Source organism: Lonchura striata, chromosome 17 (genome assembly GCF_050655825.1).
Source record: "Lonchura striata isolate lonStrDom1 chromosome 17, ASM5065582v1, whole genome shotgun sequence".
Lineage (NCBI taxonomy): Eukaryota > Metazoa > Chordata > Aves > Passeriformes > Estrildidae > Lonchura > Lonchura striata.
In genome coordinates, this window is record NC_140719.1 from 13,780,273 (window position 1) to 13,794,462 (window position 14,190).

General features: G+C 48.8%; 1 protein-coding gene across 12 annotated transcripts in view; it reads right to left on the bottom strand.

Annotated features, from left to right (window-relative positions):
• Positions 1-1,571: 1,571 nt before the first annotated feature.
• MAPKAP1 (MAPK associated protein 1) overlaps positions 1,572-14,190 on the bottom strand; it is an 80,129-nt gene continuing 67,510 nt past the window's right edge. For all 12 annotated transcript variants that reach the window (XM_085556413.1, XM_085556412.1, XM_085556410.1 and 9 more), the window contains 2 exons: positions 5,222-5,319; positions 1,572-3,461 (listed from right to left, as the gene is read on the bottom strand). In XM_085556413.1, the coding sequence (XP_085412539.1) occupies positions 3,336-3,461; positions 5,222-5,319 (224 nt within the window). In that variant the 3' untranslated portion in view covers positions 1,572-3,335. The remainder of the gene's footprint in view (positions 3,462-5,221; positions 5,320-14,190) is intronic.

Sequence of the window (14,190 nt, forward strand, 5' to 3'; positions counted from 1 at the left end):
TTCACAAATCATGCTTAGGGTTTTTAGAGTGAACAACACCCTGTTGAGATTTTTTTTCTCTTTTTGCATTTAAGCAGAGGTGTGTGGGGAGAATAAAACATGACAGTGCTTAACCCTTCATGCAGTGGAGCAGCGGCATGGAGCTGTGCCCAGCTGTGCCCTCCCCGTGCCCCGGCTTTTTGGTGACCCCGAGATCTCCCACGGTGACGGCAGCGATGCCAGGGAGCAGCACCTGGCCAGGGCACGCTCCTGCTGGCCCAGCTGGCCGTGTGCCCACTGTGCCCGCACGTCCCCGTCCTCGTCGCCGTCCTTGTCCCAGCACTGCACAGGGGTGGCTGTGCTGGGATGTGATTTAAGGGGCATTAATTTCAGCTGCAGCAGCAGCACCCAGCCCCACCCGCCACCACAGCAGCGCATTTCCATGAATTCATGGGCCCATTACAAACATGTCTCCATAAATAACTCCCCCCATTAATCTCAGGGCTGCACCCACGGCTGTGCGATGGGTTTCGCTCGCTTGTCCCGGTGCCAGGTCTCAGCCCTGCCTGAGAGGCAGCTGCAAAACCCCTGGGATGCACCAGACTCCTGCCAGCCCAAAACAAAAGGTGCCTCTGGCTGGATTTGGTGCTCTGGGAGCTCGTGGCAAACCCCTGCTGAGCCCAGCGAGAGCATCAAGCGCTCTGGCCTTGGGTGCCAGTGTGTGCCAGGGTGTGCCCTGCTCAAAGGTCACTCTGGTGCTCTCCTAATCTCTGATGAAGCCAAGGAGGTGGAGGGGAATTGTCCCTGTGGACAGGACTCCTCTGACAGCAGGAGCCAGAGAGAATTCGGGGGATCTCTGCTGCCTCCAGCAGCTGCCTGCGTGCGGCAGGCCGGAGCCACGCTCTGCTCTGCCCGGTAGCGGGGATGGAGGAACAGCTTGCCTTGCTGACCCAGTTGAATGCCCATCTGACTCAATTACATCTACAGCTACCGGGGAAAGACCAGCCCGTGCTGGCTCCGTGCTCAGCTGTGCACACACTGCAGCCACGAGCGCTCATTTAACTCCTTCAGGAGCGCCGAGCGGCAGAAACGCCTGGGCTGGGGAGGGACGCAGCTCCCGGAATGCTGGATCTTGCCAGGATTTAAGGACGGGCCATATATCAAACTGAACCTGATCTTTGGAAACAAACTGCGCTTTTGGCTGTTAGTGGCTCTTTTGGAGCAAATAAACCCACTTTGGGGTCCAAAGCTCCCCGCTCCTCACCCAGCCCTCGGAGCAGCCTCCAGGAGCAGCTTCTGCCTCTCCATCTCTGCCTGGCTCCCAGGACACCCACACCAGGAGGGTGTGAACACTGCTGGTCTGGGCAAGGGACGGTACCACAAATGTCACAGACAGCAGAGATGTCATTAGTTGAGTTTTTCAGTCTCTCCTGAGAGCAAACCTGCACATGCTGAATCCCTGCTGATAATAAATACACGTGAGGGGGTGGCAACAGAACTATGGCCATGGAAACAGGAGATTGCTGCAGTTTCTGGCACCAAATAGGAAATTTTTCAGTTCAGTTAAAAAAAATTGAAACTGTGTGGCCAAAGAACATTCACAGAGCAACTTTAATGTTAAATATTTCACAGAGTCGGTTAAAAGAGTCATTTACATCAAAGGGGCTTTTCCCGTTGTATCTGTGCTGCATTTGCACATAGAAAATATTTAAAAAATTAATAGAATACTATAAAATAGCGTTTCTCTTGTTTTGCAGATATCATGGAAGACTGTACAGCGAGGCTTGGCCTCGGAGCAGGGCCAGGCTGCTGAAACCCAGAACAAACACAACAGGTGAGACCCAGGCCCGCCCTCTGCCCAGGGGCTGCTCCCCACGCTGTGTTAAGGCTCAGGAAGTTTTCTCTGTACAAAAGCAAGGTGGGAGGCTGGCAGAGGGTGGGCAGTGCCCCAGGGAGCTGCCCCCAGCCCTGTGGGGAACCAGGGCAGTTCTGTGACAGTGTGTGCAGAGCTCCAGGAACCTGGAGAGATGCAGGAAAGACACCTCTGGTGAATTCAACCAAAAATGCGGCTCTGGGTGCCAGCATCCATTCCTGTGTTCCCTGATGGATTAAGGATGAACAAGGCCAAGGTAGTTACAAATAGTACAAAGTAGGTCTTAATTTTTATTGTTAAAGAATAATATTGAGAGAAGGTGAAGGCATTTCTCAGTCCCCAGGGGCAAGGTGCCCCAGGGGATGTGCCAGCTCCAGGGTGGCAGCAGCTGAGGGTCCCGGGCAGGAGGACTCTCCTCCCCACCTACAAGATGTGGATTTCCAACCACTGTGCTGCCTTCAGCAAGGAACTTCCAATAAAGCATTTGCAAAGCTGAAAAGCACAGTTAAATAAAAATATTTTTGAACAAAACAAACACAACAGACTCGACTGTCTCAGTGCTCCCTCGCTAAGCGCTCCCCTACCACGGCTGCTGTTCCTGGCTCACGGATGCCTCCTGCACTTCAGCAACAGAAGTGAAACCATCTGGGACTGCAGCCTCCCCCCAAAAGAACTGTGCATCATATGGACCTTGAAAAAGATTACATCTGTTTATTAATAGCAAAAATGGATACATTTGTCCTACATTTTGTTTTTAGAAATTTGATCATGTCACAAGCAATACCTGCGTGTACGTGGGTGGATTACAGATGTATATAATTTATTTTAACCAGGCTGTGAAATAATATGTAATCACATCTCTTCTCGTGATTGTACATAATACAGTAATTAAATGATGCCAGTCTACGTCATTCTCTTATTTCTAATCAAAGGAACCTGAAGCGTAACAGTCTTCTTCCCGGCTGATATGGCTCTTTATTTCTGTCACAGGGGAGACCTCCCGTCCCGAGGAGGGCAGCTCGGATTCCCGGCCGGCCGCTGCGCCGCGGGCAGCACAGCAGTGCAGCAGCACAGCAGCACAGCAGTGCAGCAGCACAGCAGCACAGCAGCACAGCAGTGCAGCAGTGCAGCAGCACAGCAGCGCAGCAGTGCAGCAGCGCAGCAGTGCAGCAGCACAGCAGCACAGCAGTACAGCAGTGCAGCAGCGCAGCAGCACAGCAGTGCAGCAGTGCAGCAGCACAGCAGCGCAGCAGTGCAGCAGCGCAGCAGCACAGCAGTACAGCAGTGCAGCAGTGCAGCAGTACAGCAGTGCAGCAGTGCAGCAGCACAGCAGCGCAGCAGCGCAGCAGCGCAGCAGCACAGCAGTACAGCAGTGCAGCAGTGCAGCAGCGCAGCAGTGCAGCAGCGCAGCAGTGCAGCAGCCCCGGCCCGGGCGGGCGCGGCGGCCCCGGGCGCAGCTCGCGGCTCTGCTCGAGGCTCGGCCTCACTGCTGGCCCGACTTCTTCTCCTTCTGGAAGCTAAAGCTTGTTCTCCTGCTCAGTTTCCTTTGTTTCTGAGCAAAATACTCTGCTCTGGCTGTGCTCGCTCGCGACTCTAGAATATAGTTAACCTGCAAGACACGAGGTGGAGTTAATGTCACCCGAGGTGGGGGACAGCCCGGGCTGGGCAGGGACCCCCAGCCCACCCCTCAGCAGGGCTCTGGTCTAACTGGTCCCAGCACGATGATGGCAGAGAGAGCCCAGAGTGCCAGCAGAGCCCTGGCCTGTCCTCCTGTGTCCCTGGTCCCATTTTGGGTCACCCAAACCTCTGGGGAAGGCAGCGAGCTGTGCAGACCCCCCAGTGCTGGGATAATCCAGCAATGAGCATCAATAAAGGACCTTATCAGCCTCAGTAAAAAGAATTCTTCCATTATGATGTTTGCATACTCAGCTAATCTCAGAGTTTCCCTGTGTTTTGGCACATTTTACTTGATGAAAGCATTTTAAAATGATATTTAACAAGCCTGCTACTCCCTAAATTTATTATCTCCAATGCTTTGTGATAATCTCAGAGATAATTTTAATGGAAGGTTAATGCAAGAATCAAAAAGATAAAAATGCCCTTTGGTCTGTCATTAGCTGGCTAATATGCTGTGGCTTAAAACTTGCACAATTTTATGCACTGTAGAGTGTTTCACTTTCATTGCATATTACAGCTTAAGGCATAAAAATATAGGGAATTTTCATGGTCAATAAAGTCTCAGTCCTTCTCACTTGATCATCTAAAAAGCCTAATTTGAAAAGTCTGATTTTTCTGTGCTCTCTAATGCTGATGGAATTGAAAACAAACCAGTGACTTGTGCATGAAACTAGATAATGTTCTATATAAATAAACTGCAACTTTGGAAAAAAAGTACTGCTCAATATTATTCCTCTCTTGAATATTCATGCTATTGACAGTAAACCTTTTTTTAGCCTTTGTTTATGACCAGTCTCAGATGTGTGGAGTCACCAGCCCTGGAAGTGCTCAAAACCCAAGGAGATGTGGCATGGGGGTACTTGGGTAAAAGTTGGACTTGATGATCTTGGAGGTCTTCTCTAGCCTTAATGACTCTGTGATTCTATGATTCTGAGTGTTTGGGACTGCAATAGCTGATCTAAGATAGAGTGGGAACAGAAGAATTGGCCTAACAGCTCACAAATCAGAAACCCCTCAAACACACTGACCTCCTGTGTGATGAATAAAAGTTACTTTATCGCACGTCAGTCGTTTAACAATCCTCTAAACTCCACACAGCCAGTAAAAGCAAACATAACAGATGGTTCGCCAGAATTACTGCTTTTGAATTTTGACTTGCTATGAAAGATGAACTTGTGGAAAATTCCATTTAATTTTTCAAGAGTGTAACAAAAATTTGTTTCCCAAAGCAAGGGAGTTTGTGTCTGTACAGGGCCCCAGGGAAAGCAAACAGTCCTGAGAAGGATCAGGGGGGAGAAGCCCCAGTGTGCTGTGCAGAGACACCTGAGTGGGAGGTGTGAGGGGCAGGAGCACCCAACCCTGCATGGCACGGGGCTGCTGACCACGTGTCCAGAGGTGGAAACTACCCAGACACAATAAAATTTGGCAGTTTCCCATAAAATTCTGCAGAAAATGGTGTCTCTATTAAAAAAGCACAAAAGGAAATGCCACATACAGACAGGCAGTGGCTGTGTGGCTGTTGGAAGGATGAATAAAACAACAGGCATGGAGCTGCCATCCTGACAGGTGAAACACACCCCAGTGGTCCTCAGGCACTGCACCCTCATGTGTTTCCAGAGCCCCTGAACACTCACATGTCTAACAAGTGGTAAAACACCAGGATTTTGGGTCACGTTAAAATTTAATACTCACCTTCAGTACAATTTCATTGACAGTAGCAGCATCTGATTCGAAGTAAAGGTGTTTGTAGTCATGATTGCTTAGATATGTAAGTTTAAATATTGCATGACCTGCAAAGATAAGAAAAAAACTGCTTAGAATATTCCTGTAAAGTTTGAGCAGAGCTCGTTGCCTGACAGAAGAAAACCACAGATGGTGATCTCAGTGTACCATCAGCACGACAGAAGGAAGCAATGAAATGCTGACAGGCTTCTCATGTCATTTCAATTTAAGGCAAGTGGTGGCTTGCAGGAGCAGCTGAACTCCAGTCAATAAAGTTCCTTTTCCCATCACATCCCCACTGCAGGAAATGCAAAAATCCATCAAAAGGCTGGTTAGCTCTGCTCGGCCACGACGGCGCTGCAGGAGGAGGCTCGTACCGAACAGAAAATGGCAATGAACCCCAGAGCCAGCACTCCAAACCCTCCTCCCAAAATCCTCCCACACCAAGGAAAAGCACATTAAACTCCAGCTGGCCCCTTCCTGGTGCTCGGGTCCCAAATGGAGGTTCCAGCTGCTGGCCCTGTGGCACACGGTGCTGGCCCGTGGCTGCCCGGGGACACGCGGTGCCAGGAGGAAGGACTCGGACACAAAGGGCTAACGAGGAACACGAAGGAAGGCAAAATATCCTTCACTTGTATGGATGCTGATGGCTTCAAAATTAAAATTAAATGTATTCTATACATGATACTTTTCCAACGGTTTTCTAATTTATTCAGTTCAACAGTCAAAGTTAGCAATCCATAAAGTAACAGCCACATTACTGTAAATCCAGGTCTTTCCTGCAGGAAAGCTAATTGGAAATCTTATTTACATTATCTAATTCTCCAGATTTCCAAAAAGTGACTGATATATGCTCAGATTGGTGGCCAGGAAATTTCAGATGCAAGTATTTTATTGTGGCATGTTAATTAAACACCATTATGATGCACTAATCTGGAATATAAATTCTGTATTGAAAAATTGGCTAATAATAATAATAAAAACCCAACCCTTTAAATCATTTGACAAATGATGCCTCAGTGGTACTAAAAATGCGGAATTCCAAGCTGGGAGCTCATCAGCATGTTAATGCATGCAGCTTTGCCTGGAACACAGCATCTTAATGATTCCAAAAGTGCCAGTGCACCACTCCTGGGGATGGGACACAGCACCGTGCTCCACCAGCTCCCACCATTTTCCTTGGACACTGAACATTCCGCACTGGTTATCAGAAATGAAACTGGTACAAAACAGGGTCAGAGGATCCCCATGAGCTGCTGAATTTCGGGTTTTGGAAAGTCACTGGGCAATTCTTGCTGTGGATCAAGACAAAACCTCTTCAGGTGCTCCCTGCTCCCGGGAGCCCAGCCCTGCCTCGTGCTGCGGTGGCACCACGTGTCCCCAGGGCACTGCCCTGCCCAGGGCAGCACTGCCCAGGGCAGTGTTCCTGCTCCCACGGGCAGGGGCTGCTCTGGGCCTGCCTGCCCAGCAGGGCACTGGCCAAGCGTGGCTCCTGCAGGGCTCCCGGGGCCATGGCACCGATGCCAAACCCGGGGCCGTGCAGAGCCCAGCCCCATCCTGCTGACACTGGTGACTCCGTGGAAAGAAGCCAAGAAGACTTTTCCTTAGAAAGCCCCATTACAGCATCATGTTTATGGGCTCCAAGTCCACAACACACTACTTACAGCATGAAATATGAGTGCACTGAAATCCTAACTGGCACTTTGCTCTGCTACTCTTCTAGCCAGATGGAATTTATGAATTGTGAGATTGATTTCCATTTCCAAGAGTGCTTAAATATGTGATGTACCTGTTTCCAATAGAGCACCACCCCTGACAATTCTGAGATCAATAGGAGCCTCCATGGTTTGATGTTTCCGTGTGAAAGGATGGTAACAAACAGCAGCAACTCGAGTGGCTCCTGCTCCACGTGATGGGGGATTTAAAGCAAATGCAGATGCTGCACAAGCAGCTTCTACCATCCCTCCACACCAACAGGGGCTGGGTGTTTGCAGGAACCTCAGTGCCCTGCAATCAGGATTAATCAGCTGCACAACAACAGAAAATCCACGTTATTCCTGACCACGTTCGTCTGTTAGAACAGTTATGGAAAGCAGATGGAATGACAGAAACTCAGCAGCTTTTGCCACGGGGCAGGCACAGCCCACGGTGAGCTCAGCACAGCCAGGGGGTCTCGTGGCAATGCCCCTGGTGCCCCCTGAGCCCCCAGCCATGCCAGGGCCCCGCAGCAGAGCAGCACCTCCCCACTGCTGCCCTTGGCCCGGCTCGGAGCGCTGATAAATGTCCCCAGCCCCACCACTAATGGCTCCTGTGTGGTTACTCCTGGAGAGGAGCCTACAGCCGAGGGAAGGGCAGGATGCTAATTCACTGGGAATTCACCAAGGAGAGCTCATTTACTCCTTCAGCACCACGTCTCACGTTCAGCTGCTCACCCCATCTCCTGATTTTTAGCACCACTGCACTGCCAACGAGGCGAGGGAAGAGGCCCTGCGGCGCTGCACTGCCGGGGGCTGCTGCAGCTCCTGTGCAGCCTCCAGCCTGCAGCCCCCGGCTCCTCCACATCCCCACAGCTCCTCCACATCCCCCCAGCTCCTCCACATCCCCACAGCCCTGAGAAACCCTGAGCAATTACAGCCCCACAGCTACCGGCCATAATGTGCTTCTACAGGCAACAGTAAATCTGGTGCTAATTCCTGCAATCTTGGCAAGACATCCAAACCCTTGGTGGGCCCCACACTGCACCTGACACAGGTAGAAAAATAATCACTCTAATCTAAGTAATCAACTCTTTTAATCAAAGTCCAAAAGATACATTTTTTGCTTGGAAAACAAGGCTATGAATTTGCACAAGAAAATGTAATTTTTTTTACTGAATCTGCCAAGACTAGAAAGTTTTTCTTATTTTCCTCCCACCCCACAATTCAGCCCTCATCCAAACCCTCTTCTTGCCAACTCAGTAAACAGAACAGAATTAAATCCCTAATTATATGGAGGATGAAAAGAATATTCATGAATTGGACAAAGCAGAAAACAAACAAACACTAGAAATGCAAATTTATGTTAATTTTTCAATATACCTTGATGATTGCTTTGTCATTATAGGGCCATAAGGCAGAAGTCAACAATTAAGAGTTATTAGTGGAATAAATAGCTGGAGAAAGACTCTCTGAAGAACAAAGCACTTATGGACATCCTTTGCCATCACTGCTTCAGAAACTGTGACCTCAACAGGCTCAGACCTTGAAATCTCTTCTCATGGGCCCAGAAAGGATGCAAAAGGATTAGAAACACACCAGTAAAAGGCAAGGAATGAGGATAGCAAATTTCATATCAGCAATGCTTTTGCACAAAGACACATTTCCCCCAACCCCTGCATGAGATGGGGGAGCCTCTGCTCTGCAGCCCAAAGCACTGGAGAGGGGCTCAGCTGTCTGAAATCCACGTGTGATACCCCAGAAATGATGCTGTGACCCTGGAGGAAGGCCTGAAGGGACTACAAAGCTGCAAGAATTGTGTTAGGGTTAAAAAACATCCAACACCCTACCTGACATCCTGTGGTAATAAAAAACACTTCACAGGGGAGGTCACAAGTTGCAGCATGGCTGCAGTTGGATTATCCAGACGTGGCACCAAGCTCAGCTAGGGACAGACAGAACAGGGATGTGGACCTGCGTGTACAGGTGGGGTTAATCCCATTTCATGCAAGGGATATTTGTCCCAGAGGTACATAAGTTAGAGGCAGTGAGGGCAGGCAGCTCTGATGCCAGTGGAGTCACTGGTGGGTCCATGGTGGGCAGCCTGAGCCCAGGGGTGGATCTCCTCAAACCAGGGCAGTACTTAAGTGGGAACAAATGATAAGACTGTTAAGGAAAAAAATAGCAGCTATGGTCCAGCTGGCTTGCCCCATTCTCTCAGGCAGCAGCATATTCCATGATCTCTTTTCCTCCAATCCTTCATATTCCACTGTAGGCTTGGTACTCAGCATTGCTAGTAGAGGGTGCCATGTGTCCAGATGTCCTGAAAACAGAGCTGCAATTAAAGTGCAGCACACACCCACTTTTGTGGCAAACTGCGGTAACTACTCACACATCTGGATTCTTTTCCCCCAAAGCCTTTTGCTTCTTCTTTAAATTATTATCAGAGGCAGAATACTAACGAAGATTTTTGCAAAAATGCTGAAAATTGAGGTGCAACTCGGGGTTGCCCAAAACCTCTTTACCAGCAACCTTGTTTGGGGAAAAAAGATAAATAAATCAAAATGCAGTGTTTCCACATGGCAATCGGCTCCTCCACTGCGTCTGCACCTCATCAATCACGCATTGTCTGCCGGAGAGGCGAGCCTTGTAAATGTCACATCCACTCAGGCCCGAGGAGAGGCGAATCAAAATGCAGCGAGGAGTTTTAATTGGATAGTGTAATTAAACTAAAAAACCCCAGCAGAATAGCTTTGACAGGATAGATGAAGACCCCTTTTAATAGGGCTACAAAACAGATTTGTTAAAAGGATGAGGCAATGCGCGCTCCTGATTGCGCTCAGGAGAACTTTTACGAGCGGCTGGCGGAGGGGCCGCAGTTAATCAGCACCGAGCGCTCCCGTGCCCGGCTGCTGCTGGCGCTGCCAGGCCAGGGCAGCCCCGCTGCCAGCCCTTCTCTGCAGGGACACGTCCTGCCGAGCTGCCCGCCGGGCACACCGAGCCATCTGTGCCCGCCGCCGCCCCGGCACCCTGCCTGCGCGGCTGCCCTGCCTCTTCCTTCTGTTCCACACTTGGATGCTCCTTCCACTCCAAGCTGAAGTTTGGGAACATTCTCTCTGCTGAACCTGGTTTTTACCTTTTGGCCAGAACCTGTGACTAGTCTCCTGTTGAGCAGGAATTTTACTGTGTTATTTCTTGCTCTGCTGTGGGAGTGGGGATATCAGGAACCAGCACTTGATATTTGATGCATCAATTGCAGAGCACACACTACCTCTGCTCTGGCCCCACTGCAGGCTCTGAGCAAACCTGCAACAGCTCTGTTTGAGCTCCCAGAGCAGCAGGAACCCAACGCCTTCCCAACATTTCCTGGGCATTTTCAGCCCTTCCACATCCCAACAACGAAGTCATTAAATTAGGATTACCCAATGTGCATAATCGGGATGAACTGGACGCTGAACTAAAACATCAAATACCTTTAGCTTTAAATTAAAACTACATAAAGGGGGTTCAGGCATCGCTGTGGCTATCACTTGCAGCCAGGGTGAATACTGCTGGAAAAGCTATTTTCGTGCAGATGTGGAATTCAATGGGAAAGACTGACTCGTGTAGCAACATCAATCAAAACGTCGGCTGGGCTGGCAGCTCTCGACAGTAAGGCAGGTTCAAAGGTCACGGGATAAAGAAAAAGCCAAGCTCTGGTTCAGCTCTAATATCTCCTCGCTGGAAGTCTTACCGAGGTACCTGCCCCCCTTCTGCACTCGCAGCTTTCATTAATCTTCTTGCCATCTTTTTTAACTAGTCATGCAGAACCGCTCGATAGCGAGACATATAATGGGGAGGCCCTGTGCCTATTACCAGGTTAACACTCTGTTAAGCCCCAGTGCAACAATGGAATCAGAATTTAAAGGAAATCTTCAGCTGCAGGGTGCAAAGCGGGCAATTAAATTACAAACTGAAGTTACCCATGTACTCCATGACCTACGGAACACCTTTGCTTAGACTTACCTTCATACCGAGGGTATTTTGACAAAGCAACTGAGATGTCTCTGCTTCATGAAAACAAAAAAAAAAGGCAGATAAAGGATCACAGAGAATGTTGCTTCAGTGTTTCAAGTAAATTATCAAATAAATCCAATTTCTGCAGCTCGTGTAAAGCACAGCTGGTCAGGTGTGGTGGCACAGGGGCTCTGCACTCCCTGCCCAGCTCCGCCGTGCCCAGCAGCCCTGGACATCCATCACAGCCACTCGGGCACAGAGCACTGCACACGGCAGTGGGCAGTGACACTGAAGTTTCTCCCCTGTCCAAGTAATGTAAGAGACATTACCAGAATCAGATTTCCTTTAAATTACACTATTGCAAAGGGATATAATTCTATTAAATGTATTATGTTGCTTCCTTAAGACTTTATATTATGTACACTTAATTGAGATACAAAGCTCTTTTCAGCTATAAAAATGACAACTACTTTATTAAGGCTTAAATCTTATTTCTCCATGATAGGATGCTTCCTTTCAAGACTCAAAACATTCAGAATCTCTCGTGATAATCAGGCTGAACCTGATTTAAAGAAGATGTTCGTGCCCGGTGTTGTCAGGTTCTAATGGCATCGAAGCAAGCCAGCAGGGCCATTAACTCTCCCCTCAGTCCAAACCCAGGGAGTCTGATTTAATTTACAAATAAAACTTCAAATTCTGACCCAGGGCTACTACAAGGGCAAACAAAAATCATCAGCCATCCCTGCCCACAGTCCCCCCACTAATGGCAAATGAGATGCCAGAGCTTTCTGTTTTCATTTTCTGCCCTCACTGAAGGCAGCTCTGAGCTCTGTGAACTCTCAGCACAGGAAAACTCAGCCTGTCCAAAACAGCTCTGAGCTGTCCATCAGTGTTCCCACCACGACAGCTCTGAAGCTGCTGAGCCCTTTCACACACTCAGGTGCCACCAACGCTTCTCTGCAGGACCCAGTGCAGAGGGGAGCAAAGAACACCTGCACGAGATCTCACTGCAGCCTCACGCTGCCCCAGCACTCAGCCTCCATTCCCAATGCCCCTTGCCCTTACTAAAATGTAGGAGGCTGCTCCAAACCCTTCACCTCTTCAGAGTCACCAGGGCAGAGCTCATCCCAGCCCAGCCCAGCCCAGCCCAGCCCAGCTGGTTCTGACCCCTCTGAGGTGCCTGGGGAGGGAAGGCAGCCCCAAACCCAGAGCCCGACACAACGGGACAAGCACGAGCACTTCTGAAAGAGGAGATGGAGCAGGTTTGTGTTACAAGAGATAAAAACATGAAAACAAAATATATTGCAGAACTCAAAGACCTTATCTGTACTCAGCCTCTCTTTGCAATAATTCATTCAAGAAAGATCTGGGAATAATTTTTGATGTAAACTCTGCTACAAACATACATCACCGTACTGATAAAAATCACAGACAAAACTTGTGAAATACAGTGAGTTTCATTCCTTTATGCTACTAAAATAACTTTTTTCCATTTAAAATTCAAAAGATACTGATCTGCTGTTCAGTTCCCCAAAATGCATCATTCTGAGATGTCACACTAAAAGTCTTTTCTGCTGGCCTAAAATAATGACTTTTGGAACATCTTTAGTGAGTTGGGAAAAGGTCAGCAGTTTCAGAAGGAAGTAGTATTTTCTCCTTTTGGAACTGTGCTGAACCATTATTTAGTAGGAAAAGTTTAAGATTTTCACACAAAAATGAGAAAATAAGCCTTTCAGTACTGTCATGGTTGCCTTGGTTGCAACCTGTCAGTGTCCTCTCCAAAGCCCCTGTGATTCTTCACTCAATGGTTCCCATGTGCAGGTACTGTCCTCCTGCCCCTGGGCTCTGTTTGGGATTGGAACTCCTGGGTTGGCAGGATTTGGGTACAAACATAATTCCCCACAGCAGCAGATGCCTCTGGGGCTGGAGAGCCCCATCCTGGCAGGACGAGGTCCTGGCAGGATCCCCCATCCTGCCCCATCCTGGCAGGACGAGGTCCAAGGTGCCCAGGGATTGTGCCCTGGTGTGTTGACAGCAGTGGAAACCTCAGGTTTCCATTGGACTCTTCAAATACAGCCTTGTTTTGTGGGCACTGTTTTATCCCCTCAATGTTTGCATTTGCAGTGAAATGTGGACACAAAGCAGAGGTGTGACAGGATTCACCAGCACAAACTGGCCCTTCCTTGCACTGTACACAAAATCCTCACGTGTTTCAGACTGCCAGGTCATTGGGGAAGCTTCTCCTTGGGATTGTGCCTACCCAAGGACCATGAAATCTTGATGGAGAGACAGAAAAGGAAGACAATGACTAAACCAAGAACATGGAGTAGGAAGGGGTAATGAAGGGGAGAAGGATATAGTTCAATAATTGCTGATAAAATCTGTGGCAGCCATAAATTTACTCTTCCAAGAGAATTCAACAGATCATTACCTCTGTAAATATGTATCACATAATTCTCCCTCTCTGTCACCTTGCAGATAAGTACTTAATACCAGCATCTCACTACCCTGCAGAGGCACAAGTGCAATAAAATCCATCTGAGCTTTTGAACTGCAGTCACTTTTTGAAAGTAGACAGTTCCATTTTGGCCCCACTGGGAGCCATTGCGCAATCCTCCCAGGGCCCATCCTGTGCTTTTTAAAACAACTTTCCCAGACAGAGACCCTCATTCCTCTACTGACACAACAAGCAGAAGCCCTTGATTTTGGAGTTGCACTCCACAGAGCCAGCAATGACTGAGCTGGGATGTCCAGCCTGTCCCCAGACCTGGCTGTCCCTGCTGTCCTGGCCCAGTCACCAGCACAGAACAGAATGCCCAGAGTGGCACCTTTAATCCCAGTGACCCTGCAAATCCAGACTGAGTTGACACCCACTCTACGCCCCAGATCTTCAGTTGCACCAAAGACATTTAAAACCAGTCTGGAAGTTAAAAAGTGACAAAAAATTGCAATTATGTTGAAACATGGATTTGCTGGCTGTGCTGCAGGGCTGGAGACAGCTGGGCAGAGCCAGAGTTCCCTCGGTGTCACAGTGGGCAAGAAACACTGAGTGATGCCATTAGCTGAGAGCAGCATCAAAGGACACTCGTAAAATGTGTGTCTGTTTATGCTGTGTTCTCTGTAACAGAACTGAGTCAGATTAAAAACATCCTGTAATGAAAAAAACACACCTATAGAAAGAAAAGGACATGGTAGCAATAATTCTTTGGACATGGAGCACATCCAGGGAGGCAGAGAAGAGAGAACATA